Source organism: Sander lucioperca, chromosome 21 (assembly GCF_008315115.2).
Source record: "Sander lucioperca isolate FBNREF2018 chromosome 21, SLUC_FBN_1.2, whole genome shotgun sequence".
NCBI classification, from domain to species: domain Eukaryota; kingdom Metazoa; phylum Chordata; class Actinopteri; order Perciformes; family Percidae; genus Sander; species Sander lucioperca.
In genome coordinates, this window is record NC_050193.1 from 1,037,552 (window position 1) to 1,057,551 (window position 20,000).

Genomic DNA, 20,000 nt, shown 5'->3' on the forward strand with positions numbered 1-20,000 from the left:
AGGAGGAGAGAGAGAGAGGAGAGGATGGAGAGGAAGGAGGAGAGGGAGGAGAGGATGGAGAGGAAGGAGGAGAGGGAGGAGAGAGAGGGAGGAGAGAGAGGAGAAGATGGAGAGGAGAGGGAGGAGAAAGAGGAGAGGATGGAGAGGAAGGAGGAGAGGAGAGGGAGGAGAGAGAGGGAGGAGAGGTGAACACGACTGGAAACACTCGTAAACAAATGCAATCTGGAATGAGAGGGATGGAAGAAGTAGCAGGGCAGTGCAGGGTGTAGTGGGGTGTAGCGAGCGAGCAGATGAGTGTGAAGAAGGCGGTGCATCGCCGCCGTTACCCCAGAGACCCTGAAACCCACGGAGAGAGGTGTTAGATATTATTCTGGGATGTTCAGACAGAATCTACTACACTCCTGTTTCATCTTCTGATAACGTGAAGCGCTGAGTGTTTATAAAAAGGAGCAAATAAATAAACACTCGAGTAGCGCTGGAGGAAGTACTCAGATTACTGCAGTCAAAGTACTAATACCACACTGTAGAAATATAATCTGTTACAGTAAAAGTGTGGAAGTATCACCAGGAAAATGTAGTGAAAGTATTCAAACATTGTGTAAAGTGTAAAGGATCAACCAGCTGTGTGTGTGTGTAATGGTCTGATCATCTCAGCGTGACTTGTAGCTGTTATATTGTTGGTTAGTTTACTTTAGAATCAAACATCAGATTTATAAACTACATGTGTTCTGTCTGCAGTAATCTTAATGTGTAAAGTAACTAGTAACTAAAGCTGGAACAGATGAATGTAGTGGAGTAACTAAAGTAACTAGTAACTAAAGCTGGAACAGATGAATGTAGCGGAGTAACTAAAGTAACTAGTAACTAAAGCTGTAACAGATGAATGTAGTGGAGTAACTAAAGTAACTAGTAACTAAAGCTGGAACAGATGAATGTAGTGGAGTAACTAAAGTAACTAGTAACTAAAGCTGGAACAGATGAATGTAGTGGAGTAACTAAAGTAACTAGTAACTAAAGCTGTAACAGATGAATGTAGCAGAGTAACTAAAGTGACTAGTAACTAAAGCTGGAACAGATGAATGTAGCGGAGTAACTAAAGTAACTAGTAACTAAAGCTGGAACAGATGAATGTAGTGGAGTAACTAAAGTAACTAGTAACTAAAGCTGGAACAGATGAATGTAGTGGAGTAACTAAAGTAACTAGTAACTAAAGCTGTAACAGATGAATGTAGTGGAGTAACTAAAGTAACTAGTAACTAAAGCTGGAACAGATGAATGTAGTGGAGTAACTAAAGTAACTAGTAACTAAAGCTGGAACAGATGAATGTAGTGGAGTAACTAAAGTAACTAGTAACTAAAGCTGGAACAGATGAATGTAGTGGAGTAAAAAGTCCAATATTTCTCTCTGAAATGTAGCAGAGTAGAAGTAGAAAGTGGCATGAAGAGAAAAGACTCAAGTAAAGTACAAGTACCTCAACATTTGGACTGAGTACAGTACTGGAGTAAATGTACTTAGTTACATTCCAGTGCTGAGTACAGAACAAGTACAGTTGTGTTCAGAATAATAGCAGTCCAACATCACTAACCTCATAAATCAAATTTTTTGGTAGAAGTGATTTCTACATGGCAAATAATTTCCTAGTAAGTGTTGTAGAGTCATAGAAACCCAACAGACCAACAGTCATGACATCATGCTGCTCATTCTGTGTTCTTGAATCTGTAATTGAAAGGGGCATGTTCAAAATAATAGCAGTGGTGTGTTCAGTTAGTGAGGTGATTGATTCTGTGAAGAAACAGTTATGGCCCATATTTAAGGATGGAAGGAAGCAAATGTTGTGCCTGCTGGTTATAGTGCATTTCACACTGAAATACTCAGCAAAATGGGTCGTTCCAGACATTGCTCTGAGGAACAGCGGACTTTGATGAAAAAGTTGATTGGAGAGGCCAAACCCAGTAATGCAGAGGAATTGTGGAATGTAGTTCAGTCGTCCTGGGCTGGAATACCTGTTCACAGGTGACTCCATGCAACACAGATGTGGAGCAGTTCTCAGAAATAATGGTTATGCAACTAAATATTAGTGCAGTGATTCAAAGTAAAGCTAACCCTTGAGACATTTTTCAGTTTATACAGCAAATGTTTGAGTTTGTAAAAAAACAGCCTAACATTCCTTTTTCTTCACTTTCTGTAAAGGTATAACACAAACTTGATCAATTTTGGTCATGTTTTGAGTTGGAATTGAATGTGCAGTGTTCCCAATGCATTGATATTATGGAATTAAAAGCTATTCTAAGGATTTTGGGCATTATTCACTTTTTTAAACACACAGCTATTATTCTGAACACAACTGTATCTCAAAACTGTACTTTGCTGTGAAGTTTGATTAAAAGTGACTCAAGCGTTTTGTGAAACTGTCCGAAGGGTTAAATACAGCGCTGCGTGTTTTTACCTCTCAGGTAGCAGTCAAACACTCCACCAGGTCGTTCCCCTGGATCTGTCTCAATGAATCCATGGTCATGTTCATGGCATCCTGACCGTGATATGGCATCATCAGGTCCACGGTCTTAAGCCTGTCTGCTGGCTCCAGCTCGCACTGTGGGATGTCTGTCATGTTTATCAGGTTCCACTTAAAAGCCTTGAAGTAATCGTCACTCATGTCCCGCAGGATGTCACAAATAATATAGTAGGTGTTACCTGTCCTGTTCAAATCAGAGCACAGTTTCAGACAGCGGGTTTGTAGCTTTTTGTCACGTTTTTGATTTATTTTTTTTGCATTTAATTGAGTTTTTGTCGTGAGAATACAGGAGCAGCAGCCGGGGGCAGGAGGAGAAACAAGAAGTGTTTCTTGAACATTAAAGCATGTAAACATGTTCTAGTACAATCACAAAATACACGTATGAACCTGAACATGCTACATAATAGGTCACCTTTAACACGGTTATGTTTTTAAGTTGAACCAGAAGTACTGGACATAAATACATATTGTAGTGTACTTTCCTTGAGTATTTCCATGTTCTACTGCTTTCTACTTGTACTCCATTACATCTCTGAGGGAAGTATTGTACTTGTGGAAAGTAACTGAGTACTTACAGTTTACTAAAGAGCACTACAGTGACTCTGACCAAGCCAGTCGAGGGTTAACAGTTAGTGTTTCTGCCCTGTATCCTGTCTGCCAGGCTGATGTTCAGCAGTGTATAGCAGCAGGTTCTGCCCTGTTTCCTGTCTGCCAGGCTGATGTTCAGCAGTGTATAGCAGCAGGTTCTGCCCTGTTTCCTGTCTGCCAGGCTGATGTTCAGCAGTGTATAGCAGCAGGTTCTGCCCTGTTTCCTGTCTGCCAGGCTGATGTTCAGCAGTGTATAGCAGCAGGTTCTGCCCTGTTTCCTGTCTGCCAGGCTGATGTTCAGCAGTGTATAGCAGCAGGTTCTGCCCTGTTTCCTGTCTGCCAGGCTGATGTTCAGCAGTGTATAGCAGCAGGTTCTGCCCTGTTTCCTGTCTGCCAGGCTGATGTTCAGCAGTGTATAGCAGCAGGTTCTGCCCTGTTTCCTGTCTGCCAGGCTGATGTTCAGCAGTGTATAGCAGCAGGTTCTGCCCTGTTTCCTGTCTGCCAGGCTGATGTTCAGCAGTGTATCTGTGACTTCTTTAACGTCCGTACCGGCCGCTACCACCTCCTGTTTCTCTCACACACTTTATTTTAAAGCAGCCACTGTGACGTCAATAACCTTCACTTTGCTGGCTCCAGGTCACTCCGTGGGATTGTAGTGTAGCGTGGGTGTATTCACTTATGCTGAATACACCCACGAATCCCCCCTCCCCCTCCTTTCTCTCTTCCCGCCACTTTCTCTCTCGACGGCGTCTTTAGAGTAGATTTAGTGTTTTCAAAGTCAAACAGATGATAAGGATTCATGTTTTAATAACGTATGTTTACACAGAGCAGAGAAACTAAAAGCAGCAGATTAAGAACAGACTGAAGAACAGAACGCAGACGCCTGTAAACATCAATTACACGTTTAACAGTTCATTATCAACTTTTAGAAATGAATTAGCTGCAGTATGTCAGCAGAGAAAGAGGAGGAGGAGGAGGAAATGAAAAAGTAGTTTAAAATACTCACGGAGCTCCAGCCATCGTGTCTGTCTTGTTCTCTGGTTGCTTCTCTTCTTCCTCTGTTGAAATGGCGATGGGAAGATATAGGAGATGACGTGGAGGAGGAGGAGGAGGAGGAAGAGGAGAAGAAGCCTTTACTGGAAACTTTTTTGCTGCCTTCATCGTAAAATATCTAAATCAGAATCAGAATCAGCTTTATAGGCCAGGTTTGTGTAAACAAACAAGGAATTTGACTCTGGTTAATGTTTGCTCTCAAAGTACAACACTCACTAACATATAAAACAGAAAGGACAGTTAGAAATATAAAAATACTGTTACAGAATAACAATACAATGGAATTTACAATTTTACAAGAAATATATACAATAATAATTGAAGACAGGGAAGGAATAGTGCAATATCAGTATAGTCTGAGATTTAAGATTTAAATATAAATATAGTGCATTATCAGTATAGTCTGAGATTTAAGATTTAAATATAAATATAGTGCGAGGCAGTTCAGTGAAAAAGCAGCCGTTCTGCTCACACTCACTACGAGCTACGAGACCAGAACGTTTCTGAACTTACAGGTACTCTGTTTAACGTGTTCCTTTAACCCTGCTGATGTCCTCGGGTCACATTTAACAGTTTTCAGAGTTCCTGTATCAGAAACATGGCTTTCTTTTCAACCAAATTCCCCAAAAACAACATGGATGGTTCCATGACATGGTCTTCAGAGGTGAAAATCTGGGATCATTCATAAACATATCTTCCTCTGACCTAAACTGTTAGTCAAGATAGTTCATAATTTCTGCTTATTTTACTTAATAATTAGGCATAATTTCATGTAAATGTGGTTTATCCACCATCAATTCCATAAAGAAGTGTAAAACTAGTGGTAATAAGTTATGAAGTTGGCTAAAAAGATGTAACACAGAATTAAGTGATCATTTATAGGTTACTTTATGCTTTATAAACAGGCAACCCGACCGGAGGGAAAATACAAGTACGTGTTTGACGGGAAGACGATACCAGGGTTAAGAGAACAGGGTTGTTATTTTAACCTCGTGTTGTCCTCCCATCGACCTGCAACTTTTTGTTTTTCTGAGTCAAAATTTAAAATGAAAAACCTTTAACAACATTTTGTAGTCTTTTTTGACACTTTCGTGGCTCAATTTTTGTGTCACTTTTTCAACATTTGTTGACTTTTTCTGAGCCTTTTGAAGTTTTTGTGGGATTTTTCCTACAAGCTTTTTTTTTCATTTGTAATTTCTTTTTCGACATTTCTGTCACTTTTTTGACATTTTTCTCACTGTTTTGACATTTGTCACTTTTTTAACATTTGTGTCACTTTTTTCAACATCCTTTTATCAATTGTTTTTTCTCCAAATGCTATAAAATTGACTAAAACACCAAAATTCAATGAAACTAGTGAACTGATTATTTATTTAACTTGTGAAGAGTGTTGTATGGAACCATCCAGGTTAGTCTTTTGGACAATTTGTTTGAAAGAAAACCAAAATTTCTGATATAGAAACTTTTTGAAAGTGGGTCAAATTTGACCTGAGGACAACAGGAGGGCTCTTCTGTTTCTGAGTGTGTACATCTGTCTTTATTCAGATATTAATCTAACAGTACTTCTGTTTCTGAGTGTGTACATCTGTCCTTATTCAGATATTAATCTAACAGTACTTCTGTTTCTGAGTGTGTACATCTGTCCTTATTCAGTTATTAATCTAACAGTACTTCTGTTTCTGAGTGTGTGTACATCTGTCTTTATTCAGATATTAATCTAACAGTACTTCTGTTTCTGAGTGTGTGTACATCTGTCTTTATTCAGATATTAATCTAACAGTACTTCTGTTTCTGAGTGTGTACATCTGTCTTTATTCAGATATTAATCTAAACGCGTGTCAAACTCAAGCCCTAATCCGGCCCCTCGCAGATTTGGATCCGGCCCACATATCAATTTTTTCTACGCTTTTTGCTGATTTTTTTCAAAATCTTTTGTGCCTTTTTTTCAACGTTCAAATAGACGGCTGTAATGTTAACAACGGGAACAAAGATTCCTCTGCAGCAGCTTCACCTGTCCAACTGTCAATATGTGTGCGTGTGAACCAGAAGCCTGCACTCTGCTAAGGTACGGGCTCTGGCCAGCAACAACCGACAAGCCCCAGACAGCCTTTTCCATCCCTCTGCTAGAGCTTTTTGTTTGTCTGTCACTGGAGCGTCAGGTTTCTGTTGAGGGTTTTTGCAACACCCTACGCTGGAAAAACAAGTTGCAGAATACTGTATTAGGACTGAAAAATCTGAGTCCATGACATGTTAGATGTAACTCCTGGAAGAAGACCATTATTCCGCTCAGAAATCTAATAGTTCCTTAAATCTTTAGGACTGCAGTAACTTCAAGGCTGGCAACGTTCTGACGTCCCAACAACAAGCAAAGAAACTTGATGTTACAGGAGTGTTTGGAGCTTCCTGTCGTCATGAAATGCCGCTAATGTTTGTCAACATGAGCCAACGAGAAAGGCAAGTAGTGACATTTATGACTGTTGACTCAATATTCAATGCTTAGGAATTCATGAACCTAACATAAGCCATTCGGTCTACATTTGCAGCCTTCCAAGGCTGCAGACCCTGAATTGGGAAACAGCTTATACATTTTTTTTCTTCCATTTTTGTCCATTTCATTACTTTATATTCATGTAATAATTATAGAAATTAGATGTTAATCTGCATAAAAAATAAACAAAAATAAAACAAATTTGCTTATAACAATCATCCACTTATAGTTATTAACGTGACCCGGAGAGATATGAACACTGTAAGCGGTTTTCACTTCATATCACTAAACAGTGCTGAAACAAGTCAAATACCAGGTGGGGAAATGTTAGAATAAAGATTACTTTAAGGCATTTGTACTACACATTAAAAATGGAGGCCAAAAAGAGAGTGAATGATGAATTTACCTGGCAGGGCAATTTGTGTCCATACATGTGAAACGCTGGTACAGCCAAGGAGATGTTGTGTGGTATGCCCTCCCCTGATTTCTAACTGAACACAGTATGGCATCATTTGGACTTCATTTGTCAAGGTCTTTTATCAAAACAATAATTCAGTTTCACACTTTCGTATTTTCTCTAAAACGTTTAACACGTGACAGTAAAGAATACTTGTGGACAAATTCTTTCTTTGCTTGTAGCTTTTCTTCTATCTTGTTGATCTATCAATTGTTGTACTTTGATATTTTCTTTTGATACTGAATGTCATGCTGCAAATTTGAAAAAGCAACCATTATTTTAAAATTAGAAATAAATAAAGTGTAGTCTTCCAACTGTATGCCCACGTTTTCACAAGTTTACTACTCCTCTGACATAAACCCTCTTTTCAATATCAATTGTGCAAAATACCTACTAGTGACAATACAAGAACATTCTAACAGTCTGAGTAGTAGGACTGTGGTGTCACCATTTGTCTAGCGCAGGAACCCAAAAGCAGACCAGGACAAGCTAAGTAGAAAATACAAGGTGAGTATTTATTTGGAAATTGAATGTGGAAACGATTAGGTCCAGTTTGGTCGGCAGGTTCTGCCCTGTTTTCTGTCTGCCAGGCTGATGTTCAGCAGTGTATAGCAGCAGGTTCTGCCCTGTTTCCTGTCTGCCAGGCTGATGTTCAGCAGTGTATCTGTGACTTCTTTAACGTCCGTACCGGCCGCTACCACCTCCTGTTTCTCTCACACACTTTATTTTAAAGCAGCCACTGTGACGTCGATAACCTTCACTTTGCTGGCTCCAGGTCACTCCGTGGGATTGTAGTGTAGCGTGGGTGTATTCACTTATGCTGAATACACCCACGAATCCCCCCTCCCCCTCCTTTCTCTCTTCACGCCACTTTCTCTCTCGACGGCGTCTTTAGAGTAGATTTAGTGTTTTCAAAGTCAAACAGATGATAAGGATTCACGTTTTGATAACGTATGTTTACACAGAGCAGAGAAACTAAAAGCAGCAGATTAAGAACAGACTGAAGAACAGAACGCAGACGCCTGTAAACATCAATTACACGTTTAACAGTTCATTATCAACTTTTAGAAATGAATTAGCTGCGGTATGTCAGCAGAGAAAGAGGAGGAGGAGGAGGAAATGAAAAAGTAGTTTAAAATACTCACGGAGCTCCAGCCATCGTGTCTGTCTTGTTCTCTGGTTGCTTCTCTTCTTCCTCTGTTGAAATGGCGATGGGAAGATATAGGAGATGACGTGGAGGAGGAGGAGGAGGAGGAAGAGGAGAAGAAGCCTTTACTGGAAACTGTTTTGCTGCCTTCATCATAAAATATCTAAATCAGAATCAGCTTTATAGGCCAGGTTTGTGTAAACAAACAAGGAATTTGACTCTGGTTAATCTTTGCTCTCAAAGTACAACACTCACTAACATATAAAACAGAAAGGACAGTTAGAAATATAAAAATACTGTTACAGAATAACAATACAATGGAATTTACAATTTTACAAGAAATATATACAATAATAATTGAAGAGAGAGAAGGACTAGTGCAATATCAGTATAGTCTGAGATTTAAGATTTAAATATAAACATAGTGCATTATCAGTATAGTCTGAGATTTAAGATTTAAATATAAATATAGTGCGAGGCAGTTCAGTGAAAAAGCAGCCGTTCTGCTCACACTCACTACGAGCTACGAGACCAGAACGTTTCTGAACTTACAGGTACTCTGTTTAACGTGTTCCTTTAACCCTGCTGATGTCCTCGGGTCACATTTAACAGTTTTCAGAGTTCCTGTATCAGAAACATGGCTTTCTTTTCAACCAAATTCCCCAAAAACAACATGGATGGTTCCATGACGATCACTACTTTCATGGTCTTCAGAGGTGAAAATCTGGGATCATTCATAAACATATCTTCCTCTGACCTAAACTGTTAGTCAAGATAATTCATAATTTCTGCTTATTTTACTAAATAATTAGGCATAATTTCATGTAAATGTGGTTTATCCACCATCAATTCCATAAAGAAGTGTAAAACTAGTGGTAATAAGTTATGAAGTTGGCTAAAAAGATGTAACACAGAATTAAGTGATCATTTATAGGTTACTTTATGCTTTATAAACAGGCAACCCGACCGGAGGGAAAATACAAGTACGTGTTTGACGGGAAGACGATACCAGGGTTAAGAGAACAGGGTTGTTATTTTAACCTCGTGTTGTCCTCCCATCGACCTGCAACTTTTTGTTTTTCTGAGTCAAAATTTAAAATGAAAAACCTTTAACAACATTTTGTAGTCTTTTTTGACACTTTCGTGGCTCCCCCCCCCCCCCCCCAATTTTTGTGTCACTTTTTCAACATTTGTTGACTTTTTCTGAGCCTTTTGAAGTTTTTGTGGGATTTTTCCTACAAGCTTTTTTTTTCATTTGTAATTTCTTTTTCGACATTTCTGTCACTTTTTTGACATTTTTCTCACTGTTTTGACATTTGTCACTTTTTTAACATTTGTGTCACTTTTTTCAACATCCTTTTATCAATTGTTTTTTCTCCAAATGCTATAAAATTGAATAAAACACCAAAATTCAATGAAACTAGTGAACTGATTATTTATTTAACTTGTGAAGAGTGTTGTATGGAACTATCCAGGTTAGTCTTTTGGACAATTTGTTTGAAAGAAAACCAAAATTTCTGATATAGAAACTTTTTGAAAGTGGGTCAAATTTGACCTGAGGACAACAGGAGGGCTCTTCTGTTTCTGAGTGTGTACATCTGTCTTTATTCAGATATTAATCTAACAGTACTTCTGTTTCTGAGTGTGTACATCTGTCTTTATTCAGATATTAATCTAACAGTACTTCTGTTTCTGAGTGTGTACATCTGTCTTTATTCAGATATTAATCTAAACGCGTGTCAAACTCAAGCCCTAATCCGGCCCCTCGCAGATTTGGATCCGGCCCACATATCAATTTTTTCTACGCTTTTTGCTGATTTTTTTCAAAATCTTTTGTGCCTTTTTTTCAACGTTCAAATAGACGGCTGTAATGTTAACAACGGGAACAAAGATTCCTCTGCAGCAGCTTCACCTGTCCAACTGTCAATATGTGTGCGTGTGAACCAGAAGCCTGCACTCTGCTAAGGTACGGGCTCTGGCCAGCAACAACCGACAAGCCCCAGACAGCCTTTTCCATCCCTCTGCTAGAGCTTTTTGTTTGTCTGTCACTGGAGCGTCAGGTTTCTGTTGAGGGTTTTTGCAACACCCTACGCTGGAAAAACAAGTTGCAGAATACTGTATTAGGACTGAAAAATCTGAGTCCATGACATGTTAGATGTAACTCCTGGAAGAAGACCATTATTCCGCTCAGAAATCTAATAGTTCCTTAAATCTTTAGGACTGCAGTAACTTCAAGGCTGGCAACGTTCTGAGGTCCCAACAACAAGCAAAGAAACTTGATGTTACAGGAGTGTTTGGAGCTTCCTGTCGTCATGAAATGCCGCTAATGTTTGTCAACATGAGCCAACGAGAAAGGCAAGTAGTGACATTTATGACTGTTGACTCAATATTCAATGCTTAGGAATTCATGAACCTAACATAAGCCATTCGGTCTACAGTTGCAGCCTTCCAAGGCTGCAGACCCTGAATTGGGAAACAGCTTATACATTTTTTTTTCCATTTTTGTCCATTTCATTACTTTATATTCATGTAATAATTATAGAAATTAGATGTTAATCTGCATAAAAAATAAACAAAAATAAAACAAATTTGCTTATAACAATCATCCACTTGTAGTTATTAACGTGACCCGGAGAGATATGAACACTGTAAGCGGTTTTCACTTCATATCACTAAACAGTGCTGAAACAAGTCAAATACCAGGTGGGGAAATGTTAGAATAAAGATTACTTTAAGGCATTTGTACTACACATTAAAAATGGAGGCCAAAAAGAGAGTGAATGATGAATTTACCTGGCAGGGCAATTTGTGTCCATAAATGTGAAACGCTGGTACGGCCAAGGAGATGTTGTGTGGTATGCCCTCCCCTGATTTCTAACTGAACACAGTATGGCATCATTTGGACTTCATTTGTCAAGGTCTTTTATCAAAACAATAATTCAGTTTCACACTTTCGTATTTTCTCTAAAACGTTTAACGCTTAACACGTGACAGTAAAGAATACTTGTGGACAAATTTTTTCTTTGCTTGTAGCTTTTCTTCTATCTTGTTGATGTATCAATTGTTGTACTTTTGATATTTTCTTTTGATACTGAATGTCATGCTGCAAATTTGAAAAAGCAACCATTATTTTAAAATTAGAAATAAATAAAGTGTAGTCTTCCAACTGTATGCCCACGTTTTCACAAGTTTTTACTCCTCTGACATAAACCCTCTTTTCAATATCAATTGTGCAAAATACCTACTAGTGACAATACAAGAACATTCTAACAGTCTGAGTAGTAGGACTGTGGTGTCACGATTTGTCTAGCGCAGGAACCCAAAAGCAGACCAGGACAAGGTAAGTAGAAAATACAAGGTGAGTATTTATTTGGAAATTGAATGTGGAAACGATTAGGTCCAGTTTGGTCGGCAGGGAGTGAGGCTGGAAGGCTGGAGGTTTCTGTGCTGATCCAAATGAGCTGCAGTGAAGTAGTAAGCCAGGCAGGTGAGAGTGACAATCCAGGTGAGTAACTGTAGACAGAGGAACAGGCGGCAAATTAGAGACAGGCAAAGAGACAAAAACAGCAAAAGACTTTCTAAAACTAGTAGCTTGATACGAGAGCTAAACATACTGGTTACACTAACGATCCAGCAGGGAATGATGTCTGGTCACGGCTTATATGGTGCAGGGAATGGTAATCAGGACCTGGTGTGCAGATAGCAGCAGGTGTAAGTCGTTGGAGAATCAGCCGGGATGTGTTCAGGAAAACTCAGGAACTCACGAACTTCAGGTTAGAGCAAAAACAAAACACTGGTAAAACAGGCTCAAGATGCTGGATTCATGACATGTGGAAAATAAGTTTAAGTTATGTAAAACATCAAATCATACTGTGACCCTGGGTACTGAATAGGTGAGCCAATAATGAAACTGAGAAATAGGCTACTTTTTATTTACAACATGTGTACTCAATTCAGTACAATACAACTTTAATGTTCCCCACATTGTACTGTTTGAAAGGAACCACATTGATGGTGCCAATAAACAACAATAAAGTACAAAGAATCTTAACTAGGGTAAATGAAAATATCACAGTCTTCTTCTTACAGTAAAGTGTAATCCAAAGACAGTGACAAGATTCATATGAAGTCTATTTTAATGAAAATGATGAATAGGCACCTAATAAATGTTAAAAGGCTTTAAATCACGTGTCAAACTCAAGGCCGCCGGCTAAATCCGTATACATATATATATGTATGTATACATATATACAATCCGTACAGACCTGCACCAGAGTTCGGACGAGCTTTCACACGAGCCGGACTTTCCGACCAAACGCTCCAGGGTTCTTTTTAAACGGAGTGTTTTGTAGGGTTGTGGTGGGGGCCATCAACACAGTGAACAAGTTTTATTCATACAAGAGAAAACTCTGATTGGACAGATAGTCTAGCTAGCTGTCTGGATTTACCCTGCAGAGATCTGAGGAGCAGTTAACCATAGTCCTCACAAATCCACCAGAGGTTAGAACGCCAACACAAAGAAAGAGGAAGGGGACGGACATCAGCCGAAAACGAGGGACATCCCTGGAATTTTCAGTGGCAACGGACCTAGATATAGACTACTAGAAATCAGGCGGTTTGCATGGTGTGTTGACCCTGGCAATGAAGGCACATGGTTCTTTTAAAACCACAGGCAGTGTGGGACCATGATTGGCCCACTGAGCACTGAGACCATGAACGCCACTTCTTTGTAGCGTTCTTCTTCTTCTTGTCATCAAAATGGATGCGGCAGACACAGCACAAATTGCCTCCATCTACCGAAAAGAAAAACAGAAATATTTTGGAAGTGAAGCCAGTTAGTTGAAATCATCAACATATATAAAACAATGTCTCTAAGGCAGCCATTTCATTTTCTACTTTTGCCAAATGAAAATCCCTGATTTTTAACGGTTAAACACCAAGCAAAGTTAAATAACAATAAAATAAGTCAGAAAAGACTGTGGAGCCCAGTTGACATTTAAATTGAGCTGGTTTGGCAAACATTTGTCCTGGAAATATCCCTAGTTTTCATGTCAGAATCTTTGTTCTTATATATTATTTTCAGTTGTTTCAACTTCCGTTTTTTCATTGTACTGCAACCAGATGAAATGCATTTTAGGTTCAATCACATGCAACCAGTTTTCACCTGTAATAACATAATTGTGATTACGTATTGCAGTATTGTAATCTGTTGAAATTACTTGTTTTTATCTTTGCTGCTTGAAAAAGGCGTTATTAGTATCAATAGGACTTCCTGGTTAAATATAAATAACAACAGTTTGGACAGATACCTTCATCTGCAGTCATCACCATGGCTACAGTAGTGGCTGTTTCTGAGGACTCTCCTTCCATCTGCTGTGCACCGAAAGAACATAAAAGAAAACACAATAACATCTTTCTTGGTACAAATACAAAAAATAAAAATACAAAAGATTTGAATCTTAATTAAAATTTGTAATGCAATTTGGCAGCATTTATACTGTCAATGGTTATAGTAAACATCTAAATCTCAACAGCCAATTCAAAGTGTGAAACGATCAGGATACCAAGCTTATAGAAGCTGTTTAATGGATAAATATTGTATCTATATATTGTAATTTTCAAACAAGTGAGCGTTTCTCTGTCAAATGTCAATGGCAGATCTCAGAAGTTCCATTTAAGCAATACCAAAAACTGATTTGTAGCAATTGGCTTTCAAAATGTATTAAGATTGCAAGAAATACCATTTCCACACATGGCCTCAAAGATCTGTTCCACTGACTTCTTCTGGATGCAAACTGCTGTGTCTGTTGATTTAAAGACATTCAACCACGACACAAAAGGTGAAGATTTCATCATATAATTTGCATCAGACATTAATGTGGACAGTGGTCAGATATGCTGTGTAATGAGAATTGAATTACAAAAGTTACATATCTAGTGAAATGTGCTTCTTAAGTTTAATGTTATATATTCATTTAAATTGAATTCAATATTTTAATTTATATTTTTTTTATTGATCTCCAGCCGTTGGGGGGGTTCGGTGCCTTGCTAAAGATCACCTTGGCAGTGCCCAGGAGGTGAACTGCCACCTCTCCAGCTACTCAGTCAGGCATAAAACAACTCAGCATACCTTCTGCGTCCATGTGCTCGGACATTCCCTCTGCCATGTCACTGGGGTTGCATTGTGCTGTATCTAATTGATATGTTTAGGAAAAAGGAAAATGTGTAATATGAGCATAACAAATAATTGGTCTTCCTGCATTACTGGAGAACAATTAATCAAATAGCAGTATCAATGAAGGTATATAATTCACAGGAATGATAGACATAGAATTGAATTACTGAATAGTTTTATGAGCATGAAAAAGATGGAAACCATTGCCGAGGGCCATCCCAGTCACATTCAACTAAACACTTCTAGGATATTCTGGAGAGGTGCCTTTTTAGAAAACCTGTTAAACTATAATGATGAAAACTCCAACTGAGGAATATTGTCACAACCCTTACAAACTGTCAAAGATGCATATACAATATATGACAAAATGCAATAAAGCTGTTCTGGATGTCTGCAATGGCCCAGCATTATACAAAGACTCACATGAAGGCCTGTATTATTCTTTAGTTAACTTATTTTCCCCACTTTGCATAGAGCCAAATGGTCTGCAGGAACACAAGTGAAGAAAGACAACAGCCACTGTTAATATCACTTACTTATTTCAAATGAAATTTGCTCAGCAGCTGCCAAAATGGCCTCTAATTGGTTTCTTCCGTAAAAGGAGGGCTTCTTGATGTCAAGTCCAGTGGGCAGCCCAGCAACTTTATTCACAAGGGACTGGTAGGGGAGCCTTCAGTACCTCCGGCCTCCTCTGAAAGACATGGACACACACATGCATGCACATGTTACACAATGTTACACAGTTGGATAATTCTAACTTCCCTCCTGTTGAAAGCTAGTTTTGTTAAAGTGTCATAATCTTATGGTTGATGGGTACATTAGATACATCATTTATTAATTTGATAAATGCCATTGATTCTTGAAGGTATATTAGGTTATCAAGATATAACTTTAAGGCATTTCTTTACATCAGTCTAAAAAAGTGGTTGAACATATGCTTACTATATCTCTGGTTGAAAAGATCTTGCACTTTTTTCAAAAGCACAGTGATGGGATCTTTAGTAGTGGGTGTTGCAGCTGAGGAGCTGGCTGCAGATGTGAAAACAGACAATTAATTCCATAAAACTGTTTTATGTATATTTGCACTATTATAGGGTTGAGTCCATTTCTGTGGACTTTCATACAACCAATATTACCTTTGAAATGCAGGGCAAAAACAAGATAACGTTTGCAGTAGATAACCTGATGATTCTTTTCAATAGACACAGCAGTCTTACACTGATGAATGCAACTTAAGTCTGTGAAATACTTGGCAAATACTTTCTGGAAAATCTGGTTCATGACCCTTGTGAACCCCTGATGTAAACAGGGCCGCTATGTACAACAACAATCCATTTAGTATAACAATTAAAAGCATCCATTAAATATTGTTTCTCACCTTTGTTTTTGAGAATGTCCCAACAAAAAAGATTGTAAGGTGACAGCTCTCGTCTGTAAAGTTTTTGTTTGGCGGCTGGGGCTTAGAAGAAGCTTTAAAGGACCTTTTGTAGTTACCAATCCAGTTCTGAAAAAGAGAAAACACAAAAAAAAGAGTATTACACCAATTAAACTGAATTCAATTCAATTTATATTTATAGTATCAAATCATAACAACAGTTATCTCAAGACACTTTACAGATAGAGTAGGTCTAGACCACACTAACTAAAGACCCAACAATTCCAGTAATTCCCCCAAGAGTTACTGTGTGTGTGTGTGTGTGTGTGTGTTTATAGCATAGCAGGGCACTGAAAGGCGTAGCAGGGTGTAGCAGGGCACTGCAGGGTGTAGCAGGGTGTAGCAGGGTGTAGCAGGGCACTGCAGGGTGTAGCAGGGTGTAACAGGACGTAGCAGACGTCAACCCCTGCCCCTCAGACCTCAGCAGCAGGGAAGGCTAGTTTAAAGCCGGCCGAGCAGTAGCTGGCCTCCTACAAAATCTAGCTATGTGGCCTGCTTGTCTGCATTGGCGGCAAATGGGCCTACCTTGCTCATCCCAGTTGTTTGCCTGGAAAACTGGTCTCTGTCGCTCCCTATGAGGCTGTATTAGGGGCTGTGGGGCAATACTGGCTGGCTGGAGGAGCGGTTTAATCTCTCGCAACAGTTCCTGGGTGAACCCGGTCATTTGAGATTTCACCTCTTCCATGACCTCTCTTTTCCAGGTCTCTCTCCAGCTGGTGTCCTGTGATGGGGGGGGGGCACATTTGGTTTATACACAGAAGCACAGATTACCTCTGGTTGGGGGTTCCCATGTTCTGCATCAAGCAGCAGCGCCTCCTGTCTGATTGCAGCAAAAGTTTCATCAGGATTACGGCGGACATAGACCTTCAGGGCCTGAGCCAGGGAACCTTCACGCAACCCCAACAGCAGCTGGTCTCGCAGAACCGTATCAGGGGGGGTTCCCTCAGGGTCATGTTGCCGCAACCTGCAATACAGTTCTCTTAGCCTTAGAATGGATGAGGGCACAGTTTCATCTGGTCTTTGGACACAACTAAAAAACTGAGACCTTAACACTGGGGCGCTGGTTCTGTCTCCATATAGAGACCAAATACACAAAGATTTTGCGTACTCGATCCCTTTCATCATCCTCTAAAACACTAACCTGCCGTTTGGCTTCCCCAGCTAATGCTCCCAGCACAATGTCAATTTTTCTGGCCTCTGCTAGCTCTTGCACTCCTAGTAAGACCTGTATTTGCTCCTTCCAGTCCTGACATTTTAAGTCACTATTTGGACCTTTAAACTTTGGCAGCCAGGGGGCACCAGGATATACAGGCATCATCATATTCACTGTTAAAAGTACACCACACTGCTCTCTGTACCCAGATCCTGCCGGCAAACGCCAAGTTGTAAAGAGGAGAGGGGCCGACAACGCCACCTAGGAATATTTTTATATTGAGGCCTAGGACCTCTTAAAAACTATAAATATTCTAATCAAAAAATGAAAACAGGTTCTTTGTACCGGGGGAGAGCAGTTAAAAAGGTGTATTTAAAACCAGTGAATAAAACCCAGTTTCTTTGAGGAATAACAATGTATTATAAAAAAACATAAAACAATTAAAATTCCTCTTTAAAAGAATTTAAAAAAACAAAACCCAAACAACTAAAATCAAACTAAAACAATGGCACAGCAGAGAGGAGTCGGAGATTAAAATGTCCACAGATTTCCACTGGCAACCAGCTCCTTTACTGTTGGTTCTTCCCCTCGGGCAGAGCCTGTGAAGAGAACTCAGGGCCAGTCAAACGTCCTTTTAAAAACAACGCCACAGTTTCCTACTACTCACAAACACCGGTCTTAGAATGGGACTTACGCGGGAGGGAGGAGTTTGACCTCCTCCCACTGCTTGCCGCTAGCGTTCGGTGTTTGAGGGTTTTTTTGGATGTACCCTCCGGTCTCCTTCAGACCAGACCGCTACTCTTCTCACTGGGCTCCAGGCTCCAAGCTCCGGTCTCTGCGTCTCTCCGTCTGTTCCTCTGCCTCTCCGTCTGTTCCTCTGTCTCTCCGTCTGTTCCTCTGTCTCTCCGTCTGTTCCTCTGTCTCTCCGTCTGTTCCTCTGTCTCTCCGTCTGTTCCTCTGCCTGTCGTGTCTGCAGCTGCCTGTTCCTCGTTGCTATTCTGTCCTCTTTATCTAAAAAACAGTCAGTTCCCACTCTGGCTCCCAGGTGTAAGTCTTTATGTCTGATTGCTACGTGCCCGATGGCGTGAAGTAAAACAACATTTAAAAACACACACCACTGAATCATTGATATTATAAATAAGACATTCAATATATACTTTATATGTTACTATATAAAATAAAAAAAAATACTTACCTTTTTTTTTACATTTCACACAACGAAGTTTTCAACAAAATTAATGTGGTAAAGCGTCCGGTGCTGTGACGTTGCCATGGCCTCACCGGAGGGTACATCCATCGGGTACATCCAATCGATTATTAAGTTTTTTAATAATACTGTTTTATATATACTATAAATATTACTATATGAAATAAAAAAAAGTTGTTACATTTTCTACACCTTACACACAGAGTAGCACCGAATAGGTTATTGTTTGCTCAAACAAAGTTATTTTTTGCAAGTGTTAATTTCTGTTCAAAATGTAATATAATGTGCTTGCAGAATATAGTTCTCTGTGCTCAAAACATACAATTACCTGCTCAGGAATGAGGCACATATATAACGCCATACGCTTTTACCTCAGTGCGGCCTGTCTGTACATAGCCTACATCGCCATGCTTTTACACGCACGTTGCGAAACAAATACGCCTGAAGTGGGTGCAAAAGCGTTAGTACATCTGGCCCTCAGTCTGCGTCTTCAGGCAGGCAACAGCAGCATAGTGTTTTCCTGAACCAACTGAAGAAGCGCTGGACTCCACTCTTCTTTTCAACCTTAACCTGGCTGATTGTAAGGTCATCCTGCGCTGCATCATGGTTGATTGGAAGAGCCTGTAGAGTCGCAGTCACAGCTGAGTCTGGTTCTCTGCTGAGCTCCTTGATCACATCCTCACCATTCAGGACTAAAGTCATGACTGGGGGTTCAGCAGGGGGAGTCATGGGAAGTGGTGGAGATGTCCCCTTAGCAAAGTCTGTCTCTGGAGTAAACTGCTCCGCTGGTTCAATCTGGCTGATTGTCAAACCATTGTGTACAACAGTGATGGTAGGAGTCAGAGGTGGTGGATGAGCTGTAGCCACAGGAGTTTTTAGGCTGGGCACACAGGAAGAATCCTCTGTTTCATCCAAGTCAATGTTTGCAGAAGATTTAGAACTAGTCAGAGAAGCGTGTGGAGGAGACAAGACAGAAGAGTCAGGTTTTCTGGTGGTCCTTTCATTCATATGGTTACTATCCAGGACTGATGTCGTGACTGGATGTTCAGTGGCAGGGGTCAGAGGAAGTGGTGGTGATGACACCTCGGCAAAGTCTGTCTCTGGAGTCAACTGCTCCGCTGGTTCAATCTGGCTGATTGTCAAACCATCCTGGACAACAGTGATGGTAGGAGGTTCCTCAGCAGGGGTCACGGTAGGTGTTGGAGCTGAAGCCACAACAGAGTCTGGTTCTGTGGTGATCTGCTCGCTCAAGTCCTCACTATTAAGGGCTGACGTAGTCACTGTGGGTTCAGCAGGAGGAGGCGCTGGATGAGCTGTAGCCACAGGAGTTTTTAGGCTGGGCACAGAGGAAGAATCCTCCGTTTCATCCAAGTCAATGTTTGCAGAAGATTTAGAACTAGTCAGAGAACCGTGTGGAGGAGACAAGACAGAAGAGTCAGGTTTTCTGGTGGTCCTTTCATTCATATGGTTACTATCCAGGACTGATGTCGTGACTGGATGTTCAGTGGCAGGGGTCAGAGGAAGTGGTGGTGATGACACCTCGGCAAAGTCTGTCTCTGGGGTCAACTGCTCCGCTGGTTCAATCTGGCTGATTGTCAAACCATCCTGAATGACAGTGATGGCAAGAGGTTCATCAGTAGGGGGAACAGAAGATGGCAGAGCTGGAACCACAGCAGAGCAGGCTTCTAGGCGGGGCATAGAGGCAGATGATACTGTTACATCCAAGAAAATATTGGCAGCAGGTTCAGCATTGGGAGTCAGAGGACTGGGTGGAGAATACAAAA

At 40.2% G+C, this 20,000-nt stretch overlaps 3 protein-coding genes and 1 pseudogene across 3 annotated transcripts in view; 3 read left to right on the top strand and 1 right to left on the bottom strand.

The window, feature by feature from the left end:
• Positions 1–20,000, top strand: part of LOC116055156 (SE-cephalotoxin-like) — a 521,701-nt gene that overhangs the window by 338,104 nt on the left and 163,597 nt on the right. The gene's annotated exons all lie outside the window — the stretch shown is intronic.
• The window catches only part of LOC116062301, a 1,036,964-nt pseudogene that overhangs the window by 327,334 nt on the left and 689,630 nt on the right, over positions 1–20,000 (top strand).
• The window catches only part of LOC116055159, a 137,506-nt gene that overhangs the window by 12,930 nt on the left and 104,576 nt on the right, over positions 1–20,000 (top strand). The gene's annotated exons all lie outside the window — the stretch shown is intronic.
• The window catches only part of LOC118494115, a 2,890-nt gene continuing 1,248 nt past the window's right edge, over positions 18,359–20,000 (bottom strand). Inside the window, exons 1-2 of the mRNA XM_035996647.1 lie at positions 19,849–20,000; positions 18,359–19,392 (exon numbers count right to left, since the gene is read on the bottom strand). The exon at positions 19,849–20,000 is cut by the window's right edge and continues 1,248 nt beyond it. Of these exons, the coding sequence (XP_035852540.1) occupies positions 18,694–19,392; positions 19,849–20,000 (851 nt within the window). The 3' untranslated portion in view covers positions 18,359–18,693. The remainder of the gene's footprint in view (positions 19,393–19,848) is intronic.